General features: G+C 44.1%; 1 protein-coding gene across 2 annotated transcripts in view; it reads right to left on the reverse strand.

The window, feature by feature from the left end:
- Positions 1 to 6655: 6655 nt before the first annotated feature.
- The window catches only part of plcd4a (phospholipase C, delta 4a), a 66778-nt gene continuing 49509 nt past the window's right edge, over positions 6656 to 23924 (reverse strand). For both annotated transcript variants that reach the window (XM_085399356.1, XM_085399355.1), the window contains 6 exons: positions 14870 to 15026; positions 14669 to 14785; positions 9354 to 9532; positions 9109 to 9241; positions 8500 to 8649; positions 6656 to 6921 (listed from right to left, as the gene is read on the reverse strand). In XM_085399356.1, the coding sequence (XP_085255482.1) occupies positions 6830 to 6921; positions 8500 to 8649; positions 9109 to 9241; positions 9354 to 9532; positions 14669 to 14785; positions 14870 to 15026 (828 nt within the window). In that variant the 3' untranslated portion in view covers positions 6656 to 6829. The remainder of the gene's footprint in view (positions 6922 to 8499; positions 8650 to 9108; positions 9242 to 9353; positions 9533 to 14668; positions 14786 to 14869; positions 15027 to 23924) is intronic.

Genomic DNA, 23924 nt, shown 5'->3' on the forward strand with positions numbered 1-23924 from the left:
ATCGCAGCTGCCATCGACGGTGTTAACATTTTAACTGACTTAGAGAGCGTATAAGAAGCTTGAACATATTTTACTTTGGTAATAACTACCGGAAGTAGTTATAGTAGTTCTGAGGCGACTGGTGTACCAGCTTAGTGCCTCGGTGTAAAACGAGGAGGAGTGAAAGTTCCTAGTGATACTAATTTCCAAAAGTTGTTCTCCAAAACTTTAATATATATATTGGTATAATTTCCAAAAAAGGTTTAGTACCAAGTTATGTTATTTATTTATTTTTACCTTTTAGAAAATGGGAAAATAATTACTTCCTTAAATTTGCTGAATAACTTGGTTTGATGAAATAAAACAAATAGTAGTTAACATTGCAACTCGAGGAGAGTGCACAAAATATTTATTCTGATACATCTTTTTATATTTTATTTTCTATTTATACAATAGTTGGAAGTAAGCCACAAAGGTAGCCAACCAATTCATATTCACATCATCTGCACATTTAAATTCAGTATGACAAAACATTTATTTATGTGAATAATTTTAGTCTTCTTAAATATAGCTCACGAAACAAGTAAAAGTACAAATGCGTATACGTTACGGACGTCCTATTTAATAATTTGTGCATGACTATTTTGGAATGGTTTGAACTGTGGGTTAAAGGAGAAAGAGATTAGGGACTGAACGCATGTAAGTGTCAATGTGAGCATGTTTAACTGCCTCAGTGATAGACTGGTGTGCTTTCTCTCTATGACAGCAGGACAGGCTCCAGCGCCCCCACAAACCTAAAATAAGATGCAAGATTTAAAAAAGAAAAATAAGCGAATTATTACTGCCCTGAGTCTCTTATTAGAGTTTTCTCAGGATTTATTTGGTTAGAAGCAGGTTTTCCCTGTAAACCTCTGGCTGTTCAGCTCTGCCACTGTCAGGAATAATGATTTTGGACATTGCTTTATGCGAGTTGGCCCTTCATGTAATAAGAGTCAAAAGCATCGATTCAGCGCTATGACTGAAGTGAGTTATTGAGAATAACAAGTAGAGACCAGAAGGGATTTTGCAAACATACTTACACATCATAGTTAAAGTCAGGGTGATATTTCCTCTGGGCCGAACAGAATGCCCCAGACTTGGATTAATAGGTAATAAGATCATCAGCATGCAAGAAAATGAAAGATAAAATAGTTCCATCATTACGTGGAAACGATGTTTATTTGTTGCTGGATTTAGCAATAAAAAATAACCAGTCTTTTCAGCACTAGTGTGCTACACTGTACATTATGTGCCTGTGTAAACAAACACAGACATGGTGAAACACAGCTGGATAATAAGAACTCAAGCAAATCGTCTACAATCATTTTGACTTTTCTGAGAAACTCGTGCAGCTGGATGTGGGGGAAATGCACACAAGCAGCCGTGTTGGGAGGTGTGCTCATGCTTCTTCATTTCCAGCCTCCAGCTGGTTCACAGTGGGACAGTACAAAGCTTTACCAACTCAGTCTAGTCACTTACTGTTGTCAATAGAAAATAAAATAATTCAGCAGGTTTTTTATAATGACTCGTTTACTTTATAAGAAGCATTTCTAACGGGATCAGCTCTGCTATGATTCTGCTGTTATAAAGCTTTTACTTACACAAAGTGTCTTCCTAAACATTTGTATGTTGGCACTGGGGACAAAACATTAAGAACACGCATTTCAGTAATAGGTGTAAAGTAAAATATTCAACTTTACAACATATAATAACATAATAATCAGTTTATCATGAGCAGATGCTCTCTTCAGCTTCCACCCGCAGTCAAACACATGCATCCACATTTATGAGTGATTCCAAATCAATGGCAGGTGTGAATGGTTGTCTGTGTGTTAGCCTGGGACATACTGGCCTATGGTGTTATTTTTGTGTTACTACTCTGAGCGCACGTGAAAAGAATTTGCAAGTACAAGTGCTGCGTTTTGAGGAGAAATTTATTTTGAGCGAAGACAAGCTGAGTGAACAAAATTCATTGTTGCGTGCAAAAAATGTATTTCAGTGTTTGCTATTATCCACACACACACACACACACACACACACACACACACACACACACACACACAACAACCTCGCTCAGGTTTTGTATTTGCTCTTGCTTACAAAAAGAAATATGAACATGCAGATGGATACACAAAAGTATTGCAATGTCTCCAAGTGTCAAGAGCTGAACTGATAAGTATCATTGAGATGCTCAAAGGAAGCCACACAATTAAGAACAAGCCTGGCAGAAGTAGGGGAAATAAATAGTGAGAGATGTATCTAAAGACTCCAGAACAGCTGCCAACACTGAATGACTTCAGGAACTGTAGTCTCAAAGCCAATGATCACCCAAACCCAGCAAAACTGCTGGTTAAGGACAGAAACTGATCGAGTAAAATCAGAATTCACGTCAACACCCACTTGTGTCAATTGGCGGTCTTCTTAAATAAGAAAAGATAATTCTTCTTATTAGGAAAGATTGGATGGAGAACATTTGATGTTTAGAAATCTGATGAAACTTATTAAACCCCCCAAAAACTATTGAGAGTTGAGACCAGGAAGCAGAGATGCAAAACCTCTTTTCAGCTTCTCGCCTCCTGCCATCCCCACAGAGACTGTCTGGGCCCAGACCACCAAAAATTATCACAAACAATCCAAGCATAAAATATCACCACAATTTAGAGAGAGAACAGTATTCAAAACAAACCAATAAAGAAAGTAAGAAAAAAGTTGAAAACAGGAGCACCTGAACCAGGCTGCAGGCCGGCTGACTCGGGCTTGTGACACCCTGTGGGAACCAAAGACTGAAGCAGTTAAATGTGGACAATTAAACATCATGTCTCTGTCTTCTGATGACCTGTTAGTGAATGATTGATGTATTCTGCCTCACAGAGACCTGGTTACACCAGGATGAATCAGTTAAAGCACATATGCTGTAAAAGGAGGAGGAGCAGCAGTCTTTCAAACCTACGTATAGATTTACCAAAACATCCATCCATCCATCCATCTTCATCCGCTTTGTCCGGGGCCGGGTCGCGGGGGCAGCAGCCTAAGCAAAGAGGCCCAGACCTCCCTCTCCCCAGCCACCTCCTCCAGCTTATCCGGGGGAACACCAAGGCGTTCCCAGGCCAGCCGAGAGATATAATCTCTCCAGCGTGTCCTGGGTCTGCCCCGGGGCCTCCTCCCGGTGGGACATGCCTGGAACACCTCACCCAGGAGGCGCCCAGGGGGCATCCTTGTCAGATGCCCGAACCACCTCAGCTGGCTCCTTTCAATGTGGAGCAGCAGCTGCTCTACTCTGAGCCCCTCCCGGATGGCCGAACTTCTCACCCTATCTCTAAGGGAGAGGCCAGCCACCCTTCGGAGGAAGCTCATTTCTGCCGCTTGTATCCGTGATCTCGTTCTTTCGGTCACTACCCACAGCTCGTGGCCATAGGTGAGGGTAGGGACGTAGATCGACCGGTAAATTGAGAGCTTCGCTTTTACACTCAGCTCCCTCTTCACCACGACGGACCGGTGCAGCGTCTGCATTACTGCAGCTGCAGCCCCAATCCGTCTGTCGATCTCCGGCTCCCTTCTCCCATCACTCGCGAACAAGACCCCGAGATACTTGAACTCCTCCACTTGTGGCAGGAACTCATCCCCGACCCGGAGTGGGCACTCCACCCTTTTCCGGCTGAGAACCATGGCCTCAGATTTGGAGGTGCTGATCCTCATTCCCGCTGCTTCACACTCGGCTGCGAACCGTTCCAGTGCGAGCTGGAGGCCCTCACCCGATGAAGCCAACAGAACCACATCATCTGCAAAAATCAGAGATGAGATTCTGAGGCCACCAAAGCGAAAGCCCTCCGCCACTTGGCTGCACCTAGAAATCCTGTCCATAAAAATTATGAACAGAACCGGAGACAAAGGGCAGCCCTGGCGGAGCCCATCACCCACCGGGAACGAGTCCGACTTATTGCCGGCAATGCGAACCAAGCTCTTGCAACGGTTGTATAGGGATCGAATGGCCCGTAGCAATGGGCCAGACACCCCACATTCCCGCAACACCTCCCACAGGACACCCCGAGGGACACGGTCGAATGCCTTCTCCAAGTCCACAAAACACATGTAGACTGGTTGGGCAAACTCCCATGCACCCTCAAGTATCCTGGAGAGGATAAAGAGCTGGTCCAGTGTTCCGCGACCAGGACGAAAACCGCATTGTTCCTCCTGTATCCGAGGTTCGACTAACGGACGAACTCTCCTTTCCAGCACCCTGGCATAGACTTTCCCAGGGAGGCTGAGGAGTGTGATCCCCCTGTAGTTGGAACACACCCTCCGGTCCCCTTTCTTAAAGATGGGGACCACCACCCCGGTCTGCCAGTCCACAGGTACTGCCCCTGATCTCCACGCAACATTGCAGAGGCGTGTCAACCAGGACAGCCCTACAACGTCCAGAGCCTTCAGGAACTCGGGGCGGACCTCATCAACACCAGGGGCTCTGCCACCAAGGAGTTGTTTAACTGCCTCAGTGACCTCGCCCCCGGAAATTGGCGGGTCATTCCCCTCATCCCCAGACTCTGCTTCCTCCTCGGAAGACGTGTCAGTGGGATTAAGGAGGTCCTCGAAGTATTCCTTCCACCGCCTGACAATTTTCTCAGTCGACGTCAGCAGCGCTCCGCCAGCACTATACACAGTGCAGGTAGAGCACCGCTTTCCCCTCCTGAGACGTCTGACGGTTTGCCAGAATCTCTTCGAGGCAGTCCGAAAGTCTTTTTCCATGGCCTCTCCGAACTCCTCCCACACCCGAGTTTTTGCTTCAGCCACTGCCCGAGCCGCATTCTGCTTGGCCTGTCGATACCTGTCGGCTGCCTCCGGAGTCCCACAGGCTAACCAAGCCCGATAGGACTCCTTCTTCAGCCTGGTGGCTCCCTTCACCTCTGGTGATTTACCAAAACAGTCATTTGAAAGTGTGACAGACAGAGCAGCTGGTTAAACTCTGTTCCCACAGAGGTGGATTATATTGGTCATAGTGTTACATCCTCACTGCACACGACCCTGCACATTGTTGCCCGTCTGGAAAGAAAAGCCTCCGTTCAGAAGTGCTTGACTCCCTGTTCACAAATGTGCACCTTTAAAAACGTAACCTGTAAGCTGGAGAAGAAATGGTGCTGGACTAACCCAGAAGATCTTCATTTAGCCAGGAAAGAGTTTCTTCATCTATAAAAGAGGTCTAGGGTGGTGTGGGGTGCTGGTGGATGCTGCAGGGGAGTCTGGGGCCTTGGTGTTCAGGGTTACCCGTTTCCTGGTTGATTCCCTCCCTCCATGGGAGTGATCTACCTCTCGGTCTCAAATATCTTTGTGTGTTCTTGTGTCATTCGTTTGTGTGTGTGTGTGTGTGTGTGTGTGTGTGTGTGTGTGTGTGTGTGTGTGTGTGTGTGTGTGTGTGAGACTATGCCTGGGTGGTCGTTTAGTGTGGGGAGGTCGTCCCTCCCTATTTCTCTCCCTGTAGGAGCTGGGTGACTGCAGCTCAGGAGCAGAGAGTGATTCTCTCGCCGCTGCCTCCCAAAGGATCCTCGATGACCCTGATCCTTTGTTTACTTGTGCTGCAATATGCCGAGGCTGCCGGGGGCTTCCCATGATGCACTTCTTCATCAGCCTCTTTTCACTCTGTGTTTATACACCACTTTGTATTCAGTCATTATTAAACTCTAGCTCTGCTTCACACTGTGTCTTCCTGCGCTCCCCCCAGACCGGTCAGGGCAGATGGCTGTCCCTCCCTCACTCTTCCTCCTGTTAAAAGTTCTTTCCATTCTTCTTTGGTGCAATGACTGACCAAAGAAGAATGGGCTGGGATTACTCAGGAGATGTGTGTGAGACACAACAAATACCTGCAGATACCTGTTATCAGCAATAAGCAAACTTGATTTTATTTTTGTGAACTAATTTTGTTTCTGTGTGCAAAGTAAAACGATACAGTAACAAAAATATAACTATGGTAAAATAACAGCAGTAGGAAAATAATCGTTAAAATAATATAAAAAATGAAATTTTCAAAGGGGGGCGAATAATTTTGTCCTGATCTTTGACCAGAGTTAAACCTGAGGACTGGAGAGTAGTCATGATTGTCTAAGTAAAAATCTACAGTGCACTGATAGAAAGGAGCACATTCACCTGTACAGCAGGTGCACACAGTCCACCCAACAGGAGCAGTAATGTTGGGCAGGGAGCAAAGAAGAAATATGCACATTTACTTACTAACCCTACGACCCACACTGGGCAGTGTATCAGTGATGTCAAATAAGACAACAAATACAAATGGTTCTATGATTTGGACGTATTCTCTCATCTCATCAAAGCACGAGTACAATAACTGCAGCTATAAAGTGAAGCCATCATATTATCCATGATTCCTTTCATATCAACTATTTTATAATGTGGTCAACATCATTACATGAACGTAGGACCATTTAAAGTTGAACTGGAAATGTTTCCTCCAGTGAAGGATCAAAAACAAACAGTACAACAGTACTATTACATCAAAATAGTTCTGATCCACCACTGAAACTATGATTTCTCATGATATCGATGTTTATATTTGTTCATAGAAAAAAATTCTGCACAAAATCGATATTTTGAGATTTTTTTTTTATTTCAAACATTAAAAGTATGACAGAGTAAGAATAATGCAAAAATCCTGTAACTTCATATTTTTCTCATCATGAATGTTTTGACATTTTGTGCAGCTTCATTAAATAAAGTGATTGTTAAAAAAATGATCTGAATGTAACAGGATCAGGTGGGAACTGTTTTCAGATTAATGTTATAGTATGAAGAAAGAATCCCACAGCTATTCCAGATGTTTGATCCTGAGGTAAACAAATAAGGAGGAGGGAGGTATACTGGTCCCATCTTTGGATAACAGGTGAATGTGACGATAACCTAAGAACACAAGAGGAAACAATTAGGAGGCAACGAGGTATATTTATACACGCCGACAGATGAGAGACAAAATACTGCAAATGTCATGTTATGGTTCTACTAGTGAGGGTTTTCACCACATCTTTCAGACTCTTATTGTATAATGGAAAATAAACTGGTTCCCAGTAGTCCAGTTCCTTGGAATCGTTGGTCTGCCTGCCTATTGATCCCACTTATCTGTTCCACTCTCACTACAATCAGCTGATTTGTGTGTCAGAGGAGGAAAATAGTGGTGCAGTGTACAGTGTGGATATGGAAATTACTTATTATTGCACAAAAGGACGAGAGCACGATGGTAAAGCGCAAACTGCATCCAGGACAGAAAGAAATGCGTTATGTTGCTAACACAATCTTCTCTTTGCAAGCATCTGCACAGCATGCTAACACTAGGTTAGCTTTAACATCAGTCTGGGTTCTTGGCTCAGTGAATGGCGACTCCAACCCAGCAGCCAGATCCTAAACTTCAACAGGTAACAAAAGCAGTGATGAGCCGTCAGGCTAAATACTAAGAGAAAGATCACATGTGTGTCCTCACACGTGGGATGTGTGTATGTGGTGTGTAACTGTAGCCTCAGGTTCACATTGTTAAATGCTAATTATGAGACATTTCAGGTTATTTTATAGAGAAACGCCAAAGTAGCAGTTCAACATTGTTTTCTTCTCTAATTAATTAATGTACTCCATTACAAATGTAATGTGTGTGTAATGTGTGTAATATAAGACCGCTTCTGAATAATGACCGCAACACTGATCACAAACAGTAAGTTTGCATAAAGAATATAATGTGTTTGAAGCTTCTTAGCAATGGTGATGACTCTCAAAGAGGAGCACATGAAAACCCAATGAGAACATGGGGGGGGGGGGGGGGGGGGGGTATCCTGATAAGTCTAATTGTTGAATGTTGCCATTGTGTTTCTTAAATTTGTACAGCGTTAGTTCAAGCAGTAGGATCAAAGCCATTCCTTTGATCCTGACCACCTCTCCAACCATTCTGTGCTGGGGAGGTTTTATTGTAGATACATCCTATCTGAAAGATCTGTTTCTTTTGATGTAAGCTTCCAGGGTTTACGACCCTTTGGTCAGCAGAAGGTCTGACACACACACACACACACACACACACACACACACACACACACACACACATTCTTACAGAAGTTCACACATATACATACAAATGCTTTGTCTCAGAACCAAGGGGGCGTGGCTTTGTTCTGACATGTTTTGTGTGAACTGTGTCTCAATAAAAAGGGCAGCGAGGGAGGTCGTGGTCGAGGTCATTTTCGTGGTGGACACAGATGAGGCCTCCCTTGCGCAAGTGTTTGATCGATCGACTGTCTTATTTTCTTCATGATGAATAAGTCTCTAGAATTAGCGGGGCTTGTGGAAACACAGACCCAACATATCCTTGTAGGGTCTAGCTCACAATATTAACCACCTTGAGGCAACTGTTGTTGTGATTTGGCGCTATACAAATAAAAATTTGTTTTAAATGTTAATGTGAATATGAAGACAAAGTTTAAAGAAGAAACTGATCCGTACCTTGCTGCATGCAGCTCAGAGGGAGTGTGTACTGGCCCACAAAGTCATTCTTAGATGTCTTGTCATAGTCTTCCACTACAAAGCGCACCATGGCCAGCTCAGGCGTGTGAATGGTGAAATGCAGAGTGTCATACCACATGGGGTTAAACCCTGTGAAAAGGATGAACTGCTCAGCACCAGCGCTCAGACAGGGTCTAATATATCACATTTAAAATGGTTTCTGATGAAGCTTAAACATAAGTGCAGTAAAGAAGGCCTGTAATCACTCATCTACCTGCTTTCCTGTTCTTTACATGACTACTGCTGTACCACGCTGTCAGTGTCAATGCTGACATCATTACTAGTCTAATCTGAGCCAATCAGCCTCCGCTTTGCACGGTTTAAATCTGTGCTCTCCGTCATTCTCCCTTTAAGACCCACCTCTTCCCCATCTCCACCTCAGACACCTCAGCCAGAGCTCCTGGGGGGTCCGGTCCTAAACCTACCACGGCTGGGTTTCCATTCTGCCACGATGGGTAATCGCAGTCTAACTTTTCTATCTCTATAAATGATGTCCAATTCTTCCAAGTGATCTCTCCTTATCAAACTGAAGTCAGTGTGAGTATGTACCGTTGTTCTCAATATATCTCGTCTCTTGCTTGGCCTGGTCCATAGGAACTCCATGGACCTCCACTCTGACCAGAGGATCCACTATAGAGTCTTCTTTGATGTTGACTTTGGGTAACTGCTGACCACTGATCACCTTCATTACATTTAATGAAAACACACATTTTGTTCAGCGTGGTAAAGACGTCACTTTTAAAGAGATCCATCGAATTTTTAATGAAAATATATATAAAAAATCTCTCTTTCACCTGTACGGTGAGGACAACAGGATGGTAGTGATCCCGTTTCTGAGGCATCTCAGGGTCAAACCTTACGTCCGCCTCTCTCATGAAGCTGGGCTTCAACACATAGCCACAGCAGCCGTTCTGACTAAAAAGTCCATCGTTCACATCCATCCCCTCCCCTGCTGTCTGGAAGTTTAAAGCAACTGAGTGGAAGAGGAGAAAAATCATTTTTTGTGGGGATTTTGGGGAAATGTTTGGGTCTGTTCAGTTCTGATTAAGTGCATGATGTGCTGGGCCACTTGGCATTTTGTTGTTTTATTATTAAAGCTGCACAGATTTTAGCTTCAGCCAGGATCATTCAGTATAATAAGTGGTGACATTATGTGGACAGATATTATTTATGTTTTATTTGAAGGAAAAATATTTGTTTCATCTTAAAGTAATTTTAATTTTCCTTTCTGGATCTCCTTCCTCATCTGTCACTGACATTTGAATTTAAATGAATAAAAAGTGTTTTACGAAAGTCTCCTTACATTTGTATCAGTTTCTTCCTGGGACGCCTAACTGTCACGTTTTGTTTGTCAGCAGGCTTAGTTGTGAATTTAATTATATTAATATAATATAATTATATTAATTATGAAAAAACTGAACAAAAATGTGAAATAAATAATTATTATATCCAAGCATATTTGTTAGAACTCAGAAAATCACAGTTTTGTGTAAATAATAATAATAATAATAATAATAATTCAATACAATTATTTGTTGGTGTCAAAGAAAAACACAATAAGATAAATAAAGGGTTCATTTTGCAAAGCTGAGTTTCTACTATGGAAACTTAATGACCATTGACGCACAAACAATACTTTAGACTGTGCTGAGCCTGCTGACCAACCCTGTTTCTAACCCTTCAAACACGTCATCAGTACGTCATTATAAAAAGCTGAAAAAGAGCATCTTTGTAAATGTACACACAGAACTCAGATTGTTAGGATGCCTGGGTCGTTGACCCAGGGTATTTGAGTTTATTATATTATTTATACTTTTTAGTCTTTGGTTTCTTTGAGTTCTGTCTTATGGTTTATGTCTCTGTCTTCTTTAGTTGCTCTGTCTCCCCTATCACCTGTATCCCCTTGTCTAGTTCGCGTCTATGTGTATCCTTAGTTCCTATATCCCCGTGTTCAGTCAGTGTTTGTGTCTGCCCTGGTCCCACGTCTCTGTTCCCTCTGTAGTGCCTGCATGTGAGTCTGTGTTATGTGTTTCCTGTTTTACTTTGAAGGTCTCTGTCTTATCTCAGTGTGTTCAGTTTACGCTTCCTTTTGTCTCGTCAGTTCTGATTTGTCCCAGCTGTGTTTCCCTCCTGTTATTCATTCCCTGATTGCTCCTTCTGTGTATTTAAGCCCTGTGTTTCTCTGTGTCCGTGTCGCGATCTACCGTTTATTTTGCTGTGTCTTTTGTTAATCCGCTGGTGTTAGTTTATTTTTGACCTTTTCCCCCAGTTATGTTATGTTTGAGTTCAGCATTAAAGCTGTTTTGGTTTAAGTTCTGTCTCCGGAGTCTGCACCTTGGGTCCTATTCCTGTCTGCACACAGCCACACCTAACAGAAGATCGCGACCAGAACATGGACCCTGCAGACTCCTTTTTCTCAGAGTTCAGCGGCGAGATGGAGCGGCTGGTGAGCCTGCTCGACCGCATCGCCCAGTCCTCGGATTTAAGGACCATGGCAGTGGGGCTGAGCGCGGTGGAGGCCATCATTCGGCATAATCCCCGGCTTAGGCAGTTTGCTAAGGACACTGAGTTGGGGAACACCATAACTGCCTGGAGAGAGCAAGTCAGGGCTAGTGAGCTTGCTCTCTCCCTCACTACATCTTCCCCACCGCTGCCGCAGGGCAACGCACACTCTGCCTCATTGCCACTGCAGGCTTCCTCCCCTTCCTCACGCCAGCCGGGACCTTGTTCGCCTGTCCGTTCGCCTGCCTTTTTCTGGCGGCTGTGTGGTCGGAGGATGAGGAGGAGGTCTCCGTTTCTCCACCGGTTCCTGTTCCCTCGTCTAAAAGGAAGCGACGCCACCGTCGCTCCTCTCCTCGGTCATCCGTTCAGCCTCACGCCACGTGAGCTGGAGGGCCCGGGGAGCCCGTTCAGCCTCACGCCTCGTCAGCTGGAGGACCCGAGGAGCCCGTTCAGCCTCACGCCTCGTCAGCTGGAGGACCCGAGGAGCCCGTTCAGCCTCACGCCACGTCAGCTGGAGGACCCGAGGAGCCCGTTCAGCCTCACGCCTCGTCAGCTGGAGGGCCCGGGGAGCCGGTTCAGCCTCACGCCTCGTCAGCTGGAGGGCCCGGGGAGCCGGTTCAGCCTCACGCCTCGTCAGCTGGAGGGCCCGGGGAGCCCGTTCAGCCTCACGCCTCGTCAGCTGGAGGGTCCGAGGGGCCCGTTCAGCCACCTGTCTCCGCTGGAGGGTCTGAGGAACCGCTTCAGCCACCCGACTCCGCTGGAGGGTCCGAGGAATCCGGTTGTTCAGTCTGACGTCACTAGCCGTGTCTGGGTCTAAACTCCGCTGCAGGTCCATATATCAAACGATCACTATGGCATTACTGAGAGTTGAAAAACTGTCTAAAGTCTTTCATCTTTAATAAAATGATCAGCGTTCTGCTCTACCAGGTGTAACAATTGAGTTTAACATCCAGGCATCCATGAAAATGGAATTTATGACATTTAACGGAGTTAGAAGTTAGCAGGAAGTTAGCTCGCTAGCTTCTATTCAAATACAATATAGCATGTCCTGACTGCGGGGTTTTGGAAACAAATTAAAACGTACAGCTCTGCTATCACTTCCAGCATAAATGAAGACAGAAAACTAAACAGCAGTGACGTTTGTAGGGTTACTGAAGTTGGGCTAGCTGGTATATAATGATGTGCTACGTGACCGCTTGCGACACAGCTATGTTAGCATAATATAAACAAGCTAACTTTTTTTTCTCCACTCGATAAAAGTTAACGTGAGTGTTCTCGGTGGTCAGGAACAAATGTAATCGCATGGCAGGATGCTGTAAAAGGACCAAACTTCAGCCAGGAGAACAACTGAGATAATCCATCCACAATACGAGGTTAGTCATTCATATACTGCTGCATGGGCTGGGCTGTAGTTACATCCTAAGGTTTTAAAAACTGAGCTTAAATAAATGATTAGCGGTAATAAAAGCCGAGGGAGGTCAACAGGGACCACTGACTGTTTTAGGAGCTTTTTGAGATCAAATAGAAGAAAATACATAACATTAAACATGTTAACAACACAAAAGCCATATTAAACGCAGACTGCTTTAGGCCCGGAAGTAGGATTCGTCGCGTCATCACTGAACAACCGGATTGCTTCAGCCGTCTCTTCCTGCTGGAGGATCCGAGGGGCCAGTTCAGCCACCTGTCTCTGCTGGAGGGTCCGAGGGGCCCGTTCAGCCACCTGTCGCCGCTGGAGGGTCCGAGGAACCGCTTCAGCCGACTCTTCCTGCTGGAGGATCCGAGGGGCCCGTTCAGCCTCTTGCCTCGTCAGCTGGGGGTCCGGGAGGACCCAGCCAGCACGTCCCAGTGTCTGCTGATGGTTCTGGCGAGGCCGTTCAGCCACCACCGGCTCCTCCGCCTGGTCCGGCCTCAGCCTCTGTAGCTCCGCCTGGTCCGGCCTCCGAGTGTTCAGCTTCGTCTGCTCCTGAGGTCTCCATGCTGTCTGTTCCTGCTCGTCCTGCACGTCTTGTCCGGCCTGCACGGCCTGCTCGTCCTGCACGTCCTGTCCGGCCTGCTCGTCCTGCACGTCCTGTCCGGCCTGCTCGTCCTGCACGTCTTGTCCGGCCGATGACTGGACGTCATTGCCGTCATGGACGGCCCCCTGAACTACGTCGCCGTCGGTGCCTCCCGCCCGGCCGGCCTCCTGATCTGCTCGGTCGCCGTCGGTGCCTCCCGCCCGGCCGGCCTCCTGATCTGCTCCGTCGCCACCGGTGCCTCCCGCCTGGCCGGCCTCCTGACCTGTTTTCTGGGCTCTTGGACCATCAGCCTCCGGGCCGCCCCCCTGACCTGCCCGGGTTTGGACTGTTGTGCCGTTAGCCTCCGGGCTGGCCCCCCTGAACTTTTTTGAGACTATTGCCTGGGCCTCTGCGCCTTTCGTGAGCTCTTTTGTTTGTTTGCTTTTGGACTGTGCCTGGGCCTTGGTGCTGTTGTTTTGGACTTTGTTCCTGTGTTTTGTTCTGTTGCTTTCCGGGCTCCGTTGTTTGTTCTTTTTTTTTTGTTTTGTTTCTGGCTCCTTGTTTGGTTTTGTTTCGAGCCCTCCATCCTGTTTCCCCCGCCGCCCGCCCTGGTTGGGTTGTTTTTGTTTTGTTTTTTTGTTTTGGTGTTTTGGTTTGGGCTGTCTGGAAGCCAGCCCTTAAGGGGGGGGGGGTACTGTTAGGATGCCTGGGTCGTTGACCCAGGGTATTTGAGTTTATTATATTATTTATACTTTTTAGTCTTTGGTTTCTTTGAGTTCTCTGTCTTCTTTAGTTGCTCTGTCTCCCCTATCACCTGTATCCCCTTGTCTAGTTCGCGTCTCTATGTATCCTTAGTTCCTATATCCCCGTGTTCAGTCAGTGTTTGTGTCTGCCCTGGTCCCACGTCTCTGTTCCCTCTGTAGTGCCTGCATGTGAGTCTGTGTTATGTGTTTCCTGTTTTACTTTGAAGGTCTCTGTCTTATCTCAGTGTGTTCAGTTTACGCTTCCTTTTGTCTCGTCAGTTCTGATTTGCCCCAGCTGTGTTTCCCTCCTGTTATTCATTCCCTGATTGCTCCTTCTGTGTATTTAAGCCCTGTGTTTCTCTGTGTCCGTGTCGCGATCTACCGTTTATTTTGCTGTGTCTTTTGTCAATCCGCTGGTGTTAGTTTATTTTTGACCTTTTTCCCCAGTTATGTTATGTTTGAGTTCAGCATTAAAGCTGTTTTGGTTTAAGTTCTGTCTCCGGAGTCTGCACCTTGGGTCCTATTCCTGTCTGCACACAGCCACACCTAACACAGATGGTGGCTGCTGCTAAACATAGTGTTAAAATAAGGACAATACCGACTTTCTGCTTTAGTTTTGCTTCAGAAAAGATCTAAAGACGCTGAAAGGAGCCTGATTTAGGGGATTCCTGCCAGCAAACCTGGTATTTCTGTATTTTACCTGGACTACCATGAAAATAAAACTCCTAATCATTCCAAATTAAGAGTGAAATTATATCATCAAGCAAAACATATCACAGTGAGAAGTCAGGCATTAATGTAAATGATCTGAGAGCAGCGTTGAAAAATGCTTGATATAGACTTAAATCTGTCTTATTGTTGCATCACCAATTTGGCAACCAGCATTCCACATTTCCTGAGGATTAAAATTGGAAGAGTCTGTTCGAAAACCACTGGGATAAACTCTGCTCAGCTGCCGTGAGTTATGGTGCACAAATTCAGCCCCTGAAATAGATATCAGAAAAGTTACACTCTCGTGTGGTCAAAAACAAAATCTGTATCAGAAAACAAGCATGTGAGTGAACTAACCGGCGTCTCTAAGGTGTTTCCGGGCTTTAGACTCTGTGAAAGAAGCCACCTCATAGAACTTGGAGTGAATACGTGAGTGTTTGAAGCTAGTGAAATGGACACTTTTGCAGTAAACAACACAGTCTGACAGCTCCTTAGAGAGGCGTTGCTTTGACTTCTGTGAAAAACACAAAGGACAAATGAAGTAAGACACTGAATGAAGGTGTGTATATATAGTCTTTGCTATGGAGACGATACCCCGTTATATGAAACCAGAAACCTATCACAAATCAGTCAATTGAAATATATAGCATTCTTAAAGCCGTGGGTAAACTGTAGTTTTCTAAATTCAGACAAAAGTTCTTATTGTTCTTGGCCTTAAAATTTTTAGCAACCTGATGTGTAGCCAGATGCTAACTGTGGATGACCTTACCTTAGCCTCGAGGAACACTGTGAGGAACCTTGGAGTCATTTTGATCATTTTGGTCCTTCAGTGCACATATTAAACAAATATGTAGGACTGCTTTCCATCTCCATCATCTGTTCAGTTGCTAGTTTTGCAATAGGTTGGGGTCCTCATTATTACACAAAATTAGAAGCATCTCCAAGTGTTGCTGAAAAAGTAGTTCATGCATTTGCTACTTCTAGGCTGGAGTCCTATAATTACTTTATTATCAGACTGTTTTAAAATCATAATGAAAATCAGCCTAAAAGTTGATCCTTAACACTCCAGTGAGAGTAATAACTACGTGTAGAAAGAATCACCATATTTCTCTGTCAGTTTCTTTTCAGGGGAACTACATGTATGTGAATGAGAGGGAAACGGGTCGAAAGGTGAGCATCAAGGACAAAAAACGGGGAAGATAGGTGAATTTAAATACCTGGGGTCACCCATTCAAAGAAACGCACAGAGCACAATAGATGAAGAGAGTGCAGGAAGGGTGGAGTGAGTGGAGACAGGTGTCAGGGGTAACGTGTGAAAGAAGAACAACAGCAGGAGTGGAAGGGACTGTTTAAGATGGATATACTAAATAAAGGATTTTAAATATGGAGTTGGCAGGCAGGAGGAAAACAGGAAGACCGCAGAGAAGATTGATGGATGTAGTGAAAGAGGATATGCAGAGGCTTGGAATTACAGGAGGGTGACAGGGATACGGTGAGATGTAAGGAGATGATCGGCTGTAGTAACTCCTAAGAGGAGCAGCCTTTTAGGGGAAGAAGCTACTTCTCCTTGTTGGCATCTGTAAAGTTCATTTAAGATTATTTTCCTCCCAAACTAAATCTTGAATAATGACTCTAAAACACTGTATTATCCAAATAAAGCACCCTAGGAAAAACTGATGCAGGCTTATTTGTTTGTAGAAGTAGAATGGGAGGCGGAGCCTTCAGCTATCAAACACCTCTCCTGTGGAACCGGTTACAATTTGGGAGAAAAACACAACTGCTACATTAAAGATTCGACTGAAAAAAACTTAGAACAGGACAGGCTGATCCTGAACCATCTGTTTGTTATGCTGCTAAAGATTGCTTTATCCTTGTCTCCTTATGTTCTCTTTTTTCTATTTTCTTACCCATCTTCTCTTTGCTGAGCCTGGTTCTGCTGGAGGTCTCTTTGTTTTAAAAGGGAGTTCTTCCTTCCCACTGTCGCCAAATGCTTGTTTAACAGGGATCATGATTGCTGGGTTTTCTCTCTTGCATTATTAAATACTATGTTTCAGTAAAAACCAGTCAATATTCATTCCTTCATCCTCCATGCTCGTGAACAGCTCCCAGTCTCAGGTGGATACTCCTGCTACATGAGGCCTAGCTGGTTGAGGTCTAAGCATCCCCCCAAGCATATTTCTTCCCAGATAATTAATGCCCCAACACAAAACATCTCATGCTGAACGACGTTACAGGCTACATGACTTTGGGCTTCCCCTGACCCTTTCATGTCTGTCACTTGTGCTCAGGGTGAACCTGCTCTCCTCTGTGACTCTGAAGTCTGTTTCTGATTGTGTGGTCAGAGGCAGGTCCAGCACCTCCTGCCCAGCTGTCCTACAGTAACTGCTGTCTCCTCGAATTTCCTCCATGCTCTTGAGACTGTGCAGGGAGTGAAAAACTGGTGAAAGAAAAAAAAAAAAAAAACAACAACCCCAAAATCCAGAAAAGATGATGTGTGTGAATGGGTGGATGACTGGATATGTAAAGCGCTTTGGGGTCCTTAGGGACTAGTAAAGCGCTATATAAATACAGGCCATTTACCATTTATTTACCATGATGTGGAAAAATGTGTTGCCTCCACCTGTGAAACGTTTCCTGTTTTGGGGTGTTTCATTGCTGCTCCTCTGGTGCACTTGTTGTTAATTTTATTAACACCAAAGCAGCAGAAAATGAAGCAAGCTCCTGTGCTACTTAACTACCAGGTCAGTATCCCAACAGTTTAACTGACTTGATGCTGTACTTTTTTAAATAGTGCTCCTTTTCATCTTTTTCTTTTTTCTTTTTTCTGGAGTAGTGAATATCATGGGGAAAACGAAAGAGGTCTGAGAACAGTGAGTTGTTCATGCTCATCAAGCTTGAAAAGGCTTACAGAAGCATCTCTAAGGACACTTAAATAAACTGTATAAATGGTAAATGGACTGCTTCTTATTTTGCCCTTTTCTACCCTACCTGAGCACCTCAAGCTATTTATATAACATGCCTCATTCATTCATTCACACTCACTCATACAAGCATTTTTTCAGTTGCTTTTTCTATGTAGGTGATTTCTATCTACTGTTACTCTTCTAACAAAAGCCTAGCTCCATCTGTGAAACATGGTGAAGGCAGTTTCATGGTTTCAGCTTTGCTGTATCCCGGCCACTACGTCTCAGCATCAAAGACAGAACAAAACAATGTTGAATTACAACCACTTCAATTTCTTACATAAAAGCTGTCTGACAAAGCAAAGCAGGCTAAGCGATCTCAAAAACAACATATCAAGTCATCATTTAAAGAAGCTATAAACTATAGAACAGAAAACGATAAAACAAAGTAATTGAGATCAACAGTCTGGAAAAGCTTACAAACCCACTGCTAAGACTCTGATCCTCCAGTGAACCATGGTAAAAGCCATTATCCACAAAGAGCGTAAACTGGAACAGAGGTGAACCCTCATAGGCCTACAACAATTATTCCAAGAGTGCATCAGCGACTCATCCTGGAGGTCACAGAACCCAGAACAATATCCAGAGAACTGCCCCTCTACTTCCCACTGTTAACACAGTTAAAGGTAAGTGTTCATGAATAAGAAAGACTGGGAGACTGGGCAAGAATGGCATTCAGGAGTTCCAAGACGAAAACCACAGGTGACCAATAACACAAAGGCTCATTGGCCAATAAAACAACTTAACAATCTCCAAGACTTCTGGGAAGATATTATGTGGACTGATGAGACAAAAGCTGAATTTTTTGGAAGGTTTCCATCTCATTCCATCCGGTATGAAACTAACACAGCATTTCATAAAAAGAACATCATACCAACAGTCAAACGTGATGATAGTGTTATGGTCTGAGCCTGAATAGGTGTAAATGATGGATCATGTAATCCAGCCAATATTTGTCCTGGTTGTGAGAACTGGAATCGGATCCCTCTGATTGACTTACAGACTTTTAAGGATGACCAAATCTGGATATTTGGTACTCTAACTGAGATGCAACGAAAACGCTAAAAAAAAAAAAAAGACAAACAGATGGCAGCAAAAATTTGCTTTCTTAAATCTGCACACTATCGAAGTTTTAGAACACCCCAATCTTTCCAGTTATTTATTGCAATTCAGGTCGTTTCCCGTCCAATGAATAACTTGAAATGGTACAAAGGTAAGTGGTGAACTGCCAGAGGTTAAAAAAAGGTAAGTTTAGTTCTTACCTTTGCTTTAGGGCAAAGTGGGGTGATTTGTGCCAGCGGGGAAGTTGTGCCACCCCTGTTTCTAGGGAACCATAGAAGAAATTGGTCATATGACCACACATTTTTGCAGAGCCAGCCATTTCACTCATCCTGCAAAGAAGAGAGCCTCATTGTAGCTCAGAGTAGCTCACAAGAGATTTATAGTTTCATTCCACTTAACAACAACATTGACTGTGAGAGTTCAGACACCCAGAATGATGATGATTGTGACAGGAATCTATCTGCTGGGAGTTTGCCATGATTTGCTGGTGGCTAATTGCCAATGTTTTCAAAGTATATTTTCAAATGTTTGAGTGTCATGCACCACTCTTTTGAAAAAAAAAAAAAAAAGATGTTTGGCTTCAATTATTGTGGTCTAAATGTGCAGCAGGGCCCCAAAGCAGAGTTGGATAATGTTTTGCATAATGATGTTTAGGTTGAAGCCTAACATCAGGAAAAACCTCTAGCACTACCTGCCTATGATCATTGATTTTACACTCAAAGCAGCACAGTGCTGTAATTTTTGCCTCACAGCAAGAACGTCCTGAGCTTGATTCCACCCTCAGGCCAAGGCCCTTCTGTGTGGAGTTTGCATGTTCTCCTCATGTTTGCATGGGTTCCCTCCAGGTACTCCAGCTTCCTCCCACAGTCCAAAGACATGCAGTTAGTGGGGTTATGTTAATTGGAAACACTAAATTGCCCATAGGTATGAATGTGAGTGTGAATGTTTGTCTCTTTGTGTTAGGCCTGCGACTGACTGGCGACCTGTCCAGGGTGTACCCTGCCTCTCGCCCTAAGACAGCTCCAGCACCCCCACAACCCTAACAAGGATAAAGAAGAGAATAGATGGATGCAAGTTTCATCAGTACTTCCATCAGCAAATGTAGGGTGCAATGCCAACTCAACCACAGCCCGGTACTCTGTTTCGTTCACCCTCACTGATGAGTCCAATCACCGCAGAGTCATCAGAAAACTTCTGAAGATGGAGGTCTCTGTGCAGAAGCTGAAGTCTGTGGTGTAGAGGGTGAAGAGGGAGGGGGAGAGGACAGTCCTTGTTGCTGATCACCTTGTCAGGCACACAATGTTGAAGACACATATTGTAGTCAGCAATGCAGGCCACGGAAAAGGCATCCACCTGCATCGCTGTCAGCTTATCACCCAAGAGGGTCAGGCTGGTGGTGTTCAATACACTAGACAAAAACATGACACTCACAGTGGTCACCAGCTGGTTCAGCTGGGTGTAGATTGAGCCTCCTTAGCTCGAGGAGACTAAATAGGATCCTGATGTGGTCTGACTATGGGTCGGGGCTGGTCCAGGATGAGTCTTTCCAGGGTCTTCATGACGTGGAAAGTGGGGGCCACTGGGATGTGGCGTATTTGGTACAGGAATCAGGCATGACATCTTCCACAGCACTGGGACGCTCGGACTCATCATGAACACTTTGTGAAAGACTCCATAAAACTGGGGTGCACAGGCCTGGAGGACTCACCCCGTCTGGTCCAGCAGACTGGCCTGATTGGAGTCTTCTCATTAGTCTCTGAACCTGGCCATGAGTAAAAGTGACCGGTGGGGGAGGGGTGTCAGGACTCTCACAGGAAGCTATGGTACAATATGGAGAGAGAGGGAGAGACACTGGAGCGGCTGTGGAGTGCTGGCTGACTGCAGTATTGAATCTGTTGAAAAATACATCCATGTTGAAAATTCAATTCAATTCAATTTTATTTATATAGCGCTAAATCACAACATAAGTCGCCTTAAGGTGCTTCATAGTTACAGAGAAAAACCCAACAATCATATGACCCCCTATGAGCAAGCACTTTGGCAAAAGTGGGAAGGAAAAACTCCCTTTTAACAGGAAGAAACCTCCAGCAGAACCAGGCTCAGGGAGGGGCGGGGCCATCTGCTGCGACCGGTTGGGGTGAGAGAAGGAAGACAGGATAAAGACATGCTGTGGAAGAGAGACAGAGGTTAATAACAGATATGATTCAATGCAGAGAGGTCTGTTAACACATAGTGAGTGAGAAAGGTGACTGGAAAGGAAAAACTCAATGCATCATGGGAATCCCCCAGCAGCCTACACCTATTGCAGCATAACTAAGGGAGGATTCAGGGTCACCTGGTCCAGCCCTAACTATATGCTTTAGCAAAAAGGAAAGTTTGAAGCCTAATCTTGAAAGTAGAGATAGTGTCTGTCTCCTGAATCCAAACTGGAAGCTGGTTCCACAGAAGAGGGGCCTGAAAACTGAAGGCTCTGCCTCCCATTCTACTTTTAAATACTCTAGGAACAACAAGTAGGCCTGCAGAGCGAGAGCGAAGTGCTCTAATAGGGTGATATGGTACTACAAGGTCATTAAGATAAGATGGGGCCTGATTATTTAAGACCTTGTATGTGAGGAGCAGGATTTTGAATTCTGGATTTAACAGGAAGCCAAAACAGGAGAAATATGCTCTCTCTTTCTAGTCCCTGTCAGGACTCTTGCTGCAGCATTTTGGATTAGCTGAAGGCTTTTCAGGGAGTTTTTAGGACATCCTGATAATAATGAATTACAGTCGTCCAGCCTGGAAGTAATAAATGCATGAACTAGTTTTTCAGCGTCACTCTGAGACAGGATATTTCTAATTTTAGAGATGTTGCACAAATGGAAGAAAGCAGTCTTACATATTTGTTTAATATGTGCATTGAAGGACATGTCCTGGTCAAAAATGACTCCAAGGTTCCTCATAGTGTTACTGGAGGCCAAGGTAATGCCATCCAGAGTAAGAATCTGGTTAGATACCATATTTCTACGATTTTCAGGGCCGAGTACAATAACCTCAGTTTGATCTGAATTAAGAAGCAGAAAGTTAGCGGCCATCCAGGTCTTTATGTCTTTAATACATTCCTGCAGTTTAACTCATTGGTGTGTGTTATCTGGCTTCATGGACAGATAGAGCTGGGTGTCATCTGCATAGCAGTGTAAATGTATGCTATGTCTTCTAATGATGCTGCCTAAGGGAAGCATGTATAATGTAAACAGAATTGGTCCTAGCACTGAACCCTGTGGAACTCCATAATTAACCTCAGTGTGTGAAGAGGACTCTCCATTTACATGAACAACCTGAAGTCTATTAGATAGTTGCAGTGAAGACGAGCACACCTGCGGATGACCTGGAAAAGTTTTATCAGATTACAGTGCAGTACCTGTAATACCTACAGCATGTTCTAATCGCTCTAATAGGATATTAAGATCGACAGTATCAAACGCTGCACTGAGGTCTAGCAGGAGAAGCACAGAGATGAGTCCACTGTCAGAGGCCATAAGAAGATCATTTGTAACCTTCACTAAAGCTGTTTCTGTGCTGTGACGAGCTCTGAAACCTGACTGAAACTCTTCAAATAAACCTCTGCAGATGATCTGTTAGCTGTTTGACAACTACTCTTTCAAGGATGTTTGATATGAAAGGAAGGTTGGAGATTGGCCTATAATTAGCTAAGACTGCTGGGTCTAGAGATGCTTTTTGAGTAAAGGTTTAACTACAGCCAGCTTGAAGGCCTGTGGTACATAGCTGATCATTGGAGATAGGTTGATCATATTTAAGATTGAAGCATTAATTAATGGCAGGACTTCTTTGAGCAGTTTTGTAGGAATGGGGTCTAAAAGACACGTTGATGGTTTGGAGGAAGTAATTATTGAAGTTAACTCAGAAAGATCAATTAGAGAAAAAGAGTGTAACTTAACATCAATGGTACTAAGAGTAGCTGTAGATAATATTACATCTGTGGGATGATTACTGGTAATTTTTTCTCTAATGATAAAAATTGTATTTGTGAAGAAGTTCATGAAGTCATTACTAGTTAACGTTAAAGGGATGGTTGGCTCAACAGAGCTCTGACTTTTTGTCAGCCTGGCTACAGTGCTGAAGAGAAACCTGGGGTTGTTCTTATTTACTTCAATCAGTGATGAATAGTAAGATGTTCTGGCTTTGCGGAGGGCTTTCTTATAAAGCAGCAAACTATTTCTCCAGGCTAAATGATGATCCTCTAAATTTGTGACACGCCATTTCCTCTCCAGATTACGAGTCATCTGCTTTAGGGTACGTGTTTGAGAATTATACCACGGAGTCAGGTACTTCTGATTAGAGACCTTAGTTTTCACAGGAGCTACAGTATCCAGAGTCGTACGTAGTGAGGAGGTGAAATTATTAACAAGATGATCGACCTCTGTTGGGGTAGCGTTCAGATAGCTGCTCTGCTCTGTGTTGGTACAGGGCATTGAAGATGATAACAGTGGGTGGATTATATTCTTAAACTTAGTTACAGTGCTTTCAGAAAGACATCTACTTTGATAAAGTCTACTCTCCACCGCTGTGTAATCAATTATTGTAAATGTAAATGTTATCAGGAAATGATCAGACAGGAGAGGGTTTTCAGGAAACACTGTTAAATGTTCAGTTTCTATGCCATATGTTAAAACAAGATCTAGAGTGTGATTAAAGTGGTGGGTGGGTTCTTTTACAGTTTGAGAGAAACCAATTGAGTCTAATAACAGATTAAATGCCATGTTGAGGCTGTCATTTTTAGCATCTACATGGATGTTAAAATCACCCACAATAATTATTTTATCTGAGCTCAGAACTAAATTAGATATAAAGTCTGAGAAATCAGACAGAAACTCTGTGTAAGGCCCAGGTGGACGATAGATGATAACAAGTAAGACTGGTTTCTGAATTTTACAGCTGGGGTGGACGAGGCTAAGCATCAGGCTTTCAAATGAATTAAAAGTCTGTCTTGGTCTTTCGTTAATTAATAGGCTGGTGTGAAAAATTGCTGCCACACCTCCCCCTCGCCCTGTGCTTCGAGGTTTCTGATAGTTAGAATGACTCGGGGGTGTTGATTCATTTAAACTAACATAATCATCCTGCTGCAACCAGGTTTCTGTAAGGCAGAGCAAATCAATTTGTTGATCAATTATTAAGTCATGTACTAACAGAGACTTGGAGGAGAGAGACCTAATATTTAATAATCCACATTTCACCGTTTTACTCTTTGGTTCAGATGTGGATACTGTATTGTTCTTTCTTTGCAATTGTTTATGTTTAAGTTGTTTGTTGCTGGTTTTTGGTTTGTTTTTTGTCTGTTTGGGAGCTGACACAGTCTCTATGGAGATGGGTTTTTGGGGGGGTAGCAG

Source organism: Rhamphochromis longiceps, linkage group LG23, assembly GCF_057381845.1.
Source record: "Rhamphochromis longiceps isolate RC_006_pf linkage group LG23, R_longiceps_female_GT1.1, whole genome shotgun sequence".
Classification (NCBI taxonomy): domain Eukaryota; kingdom Metazoa; phylum Chordata; class Actinopteri; order Cichliformes; family Cichlidae; genus Rhamphochromis; species Rhamphochromis longiceps.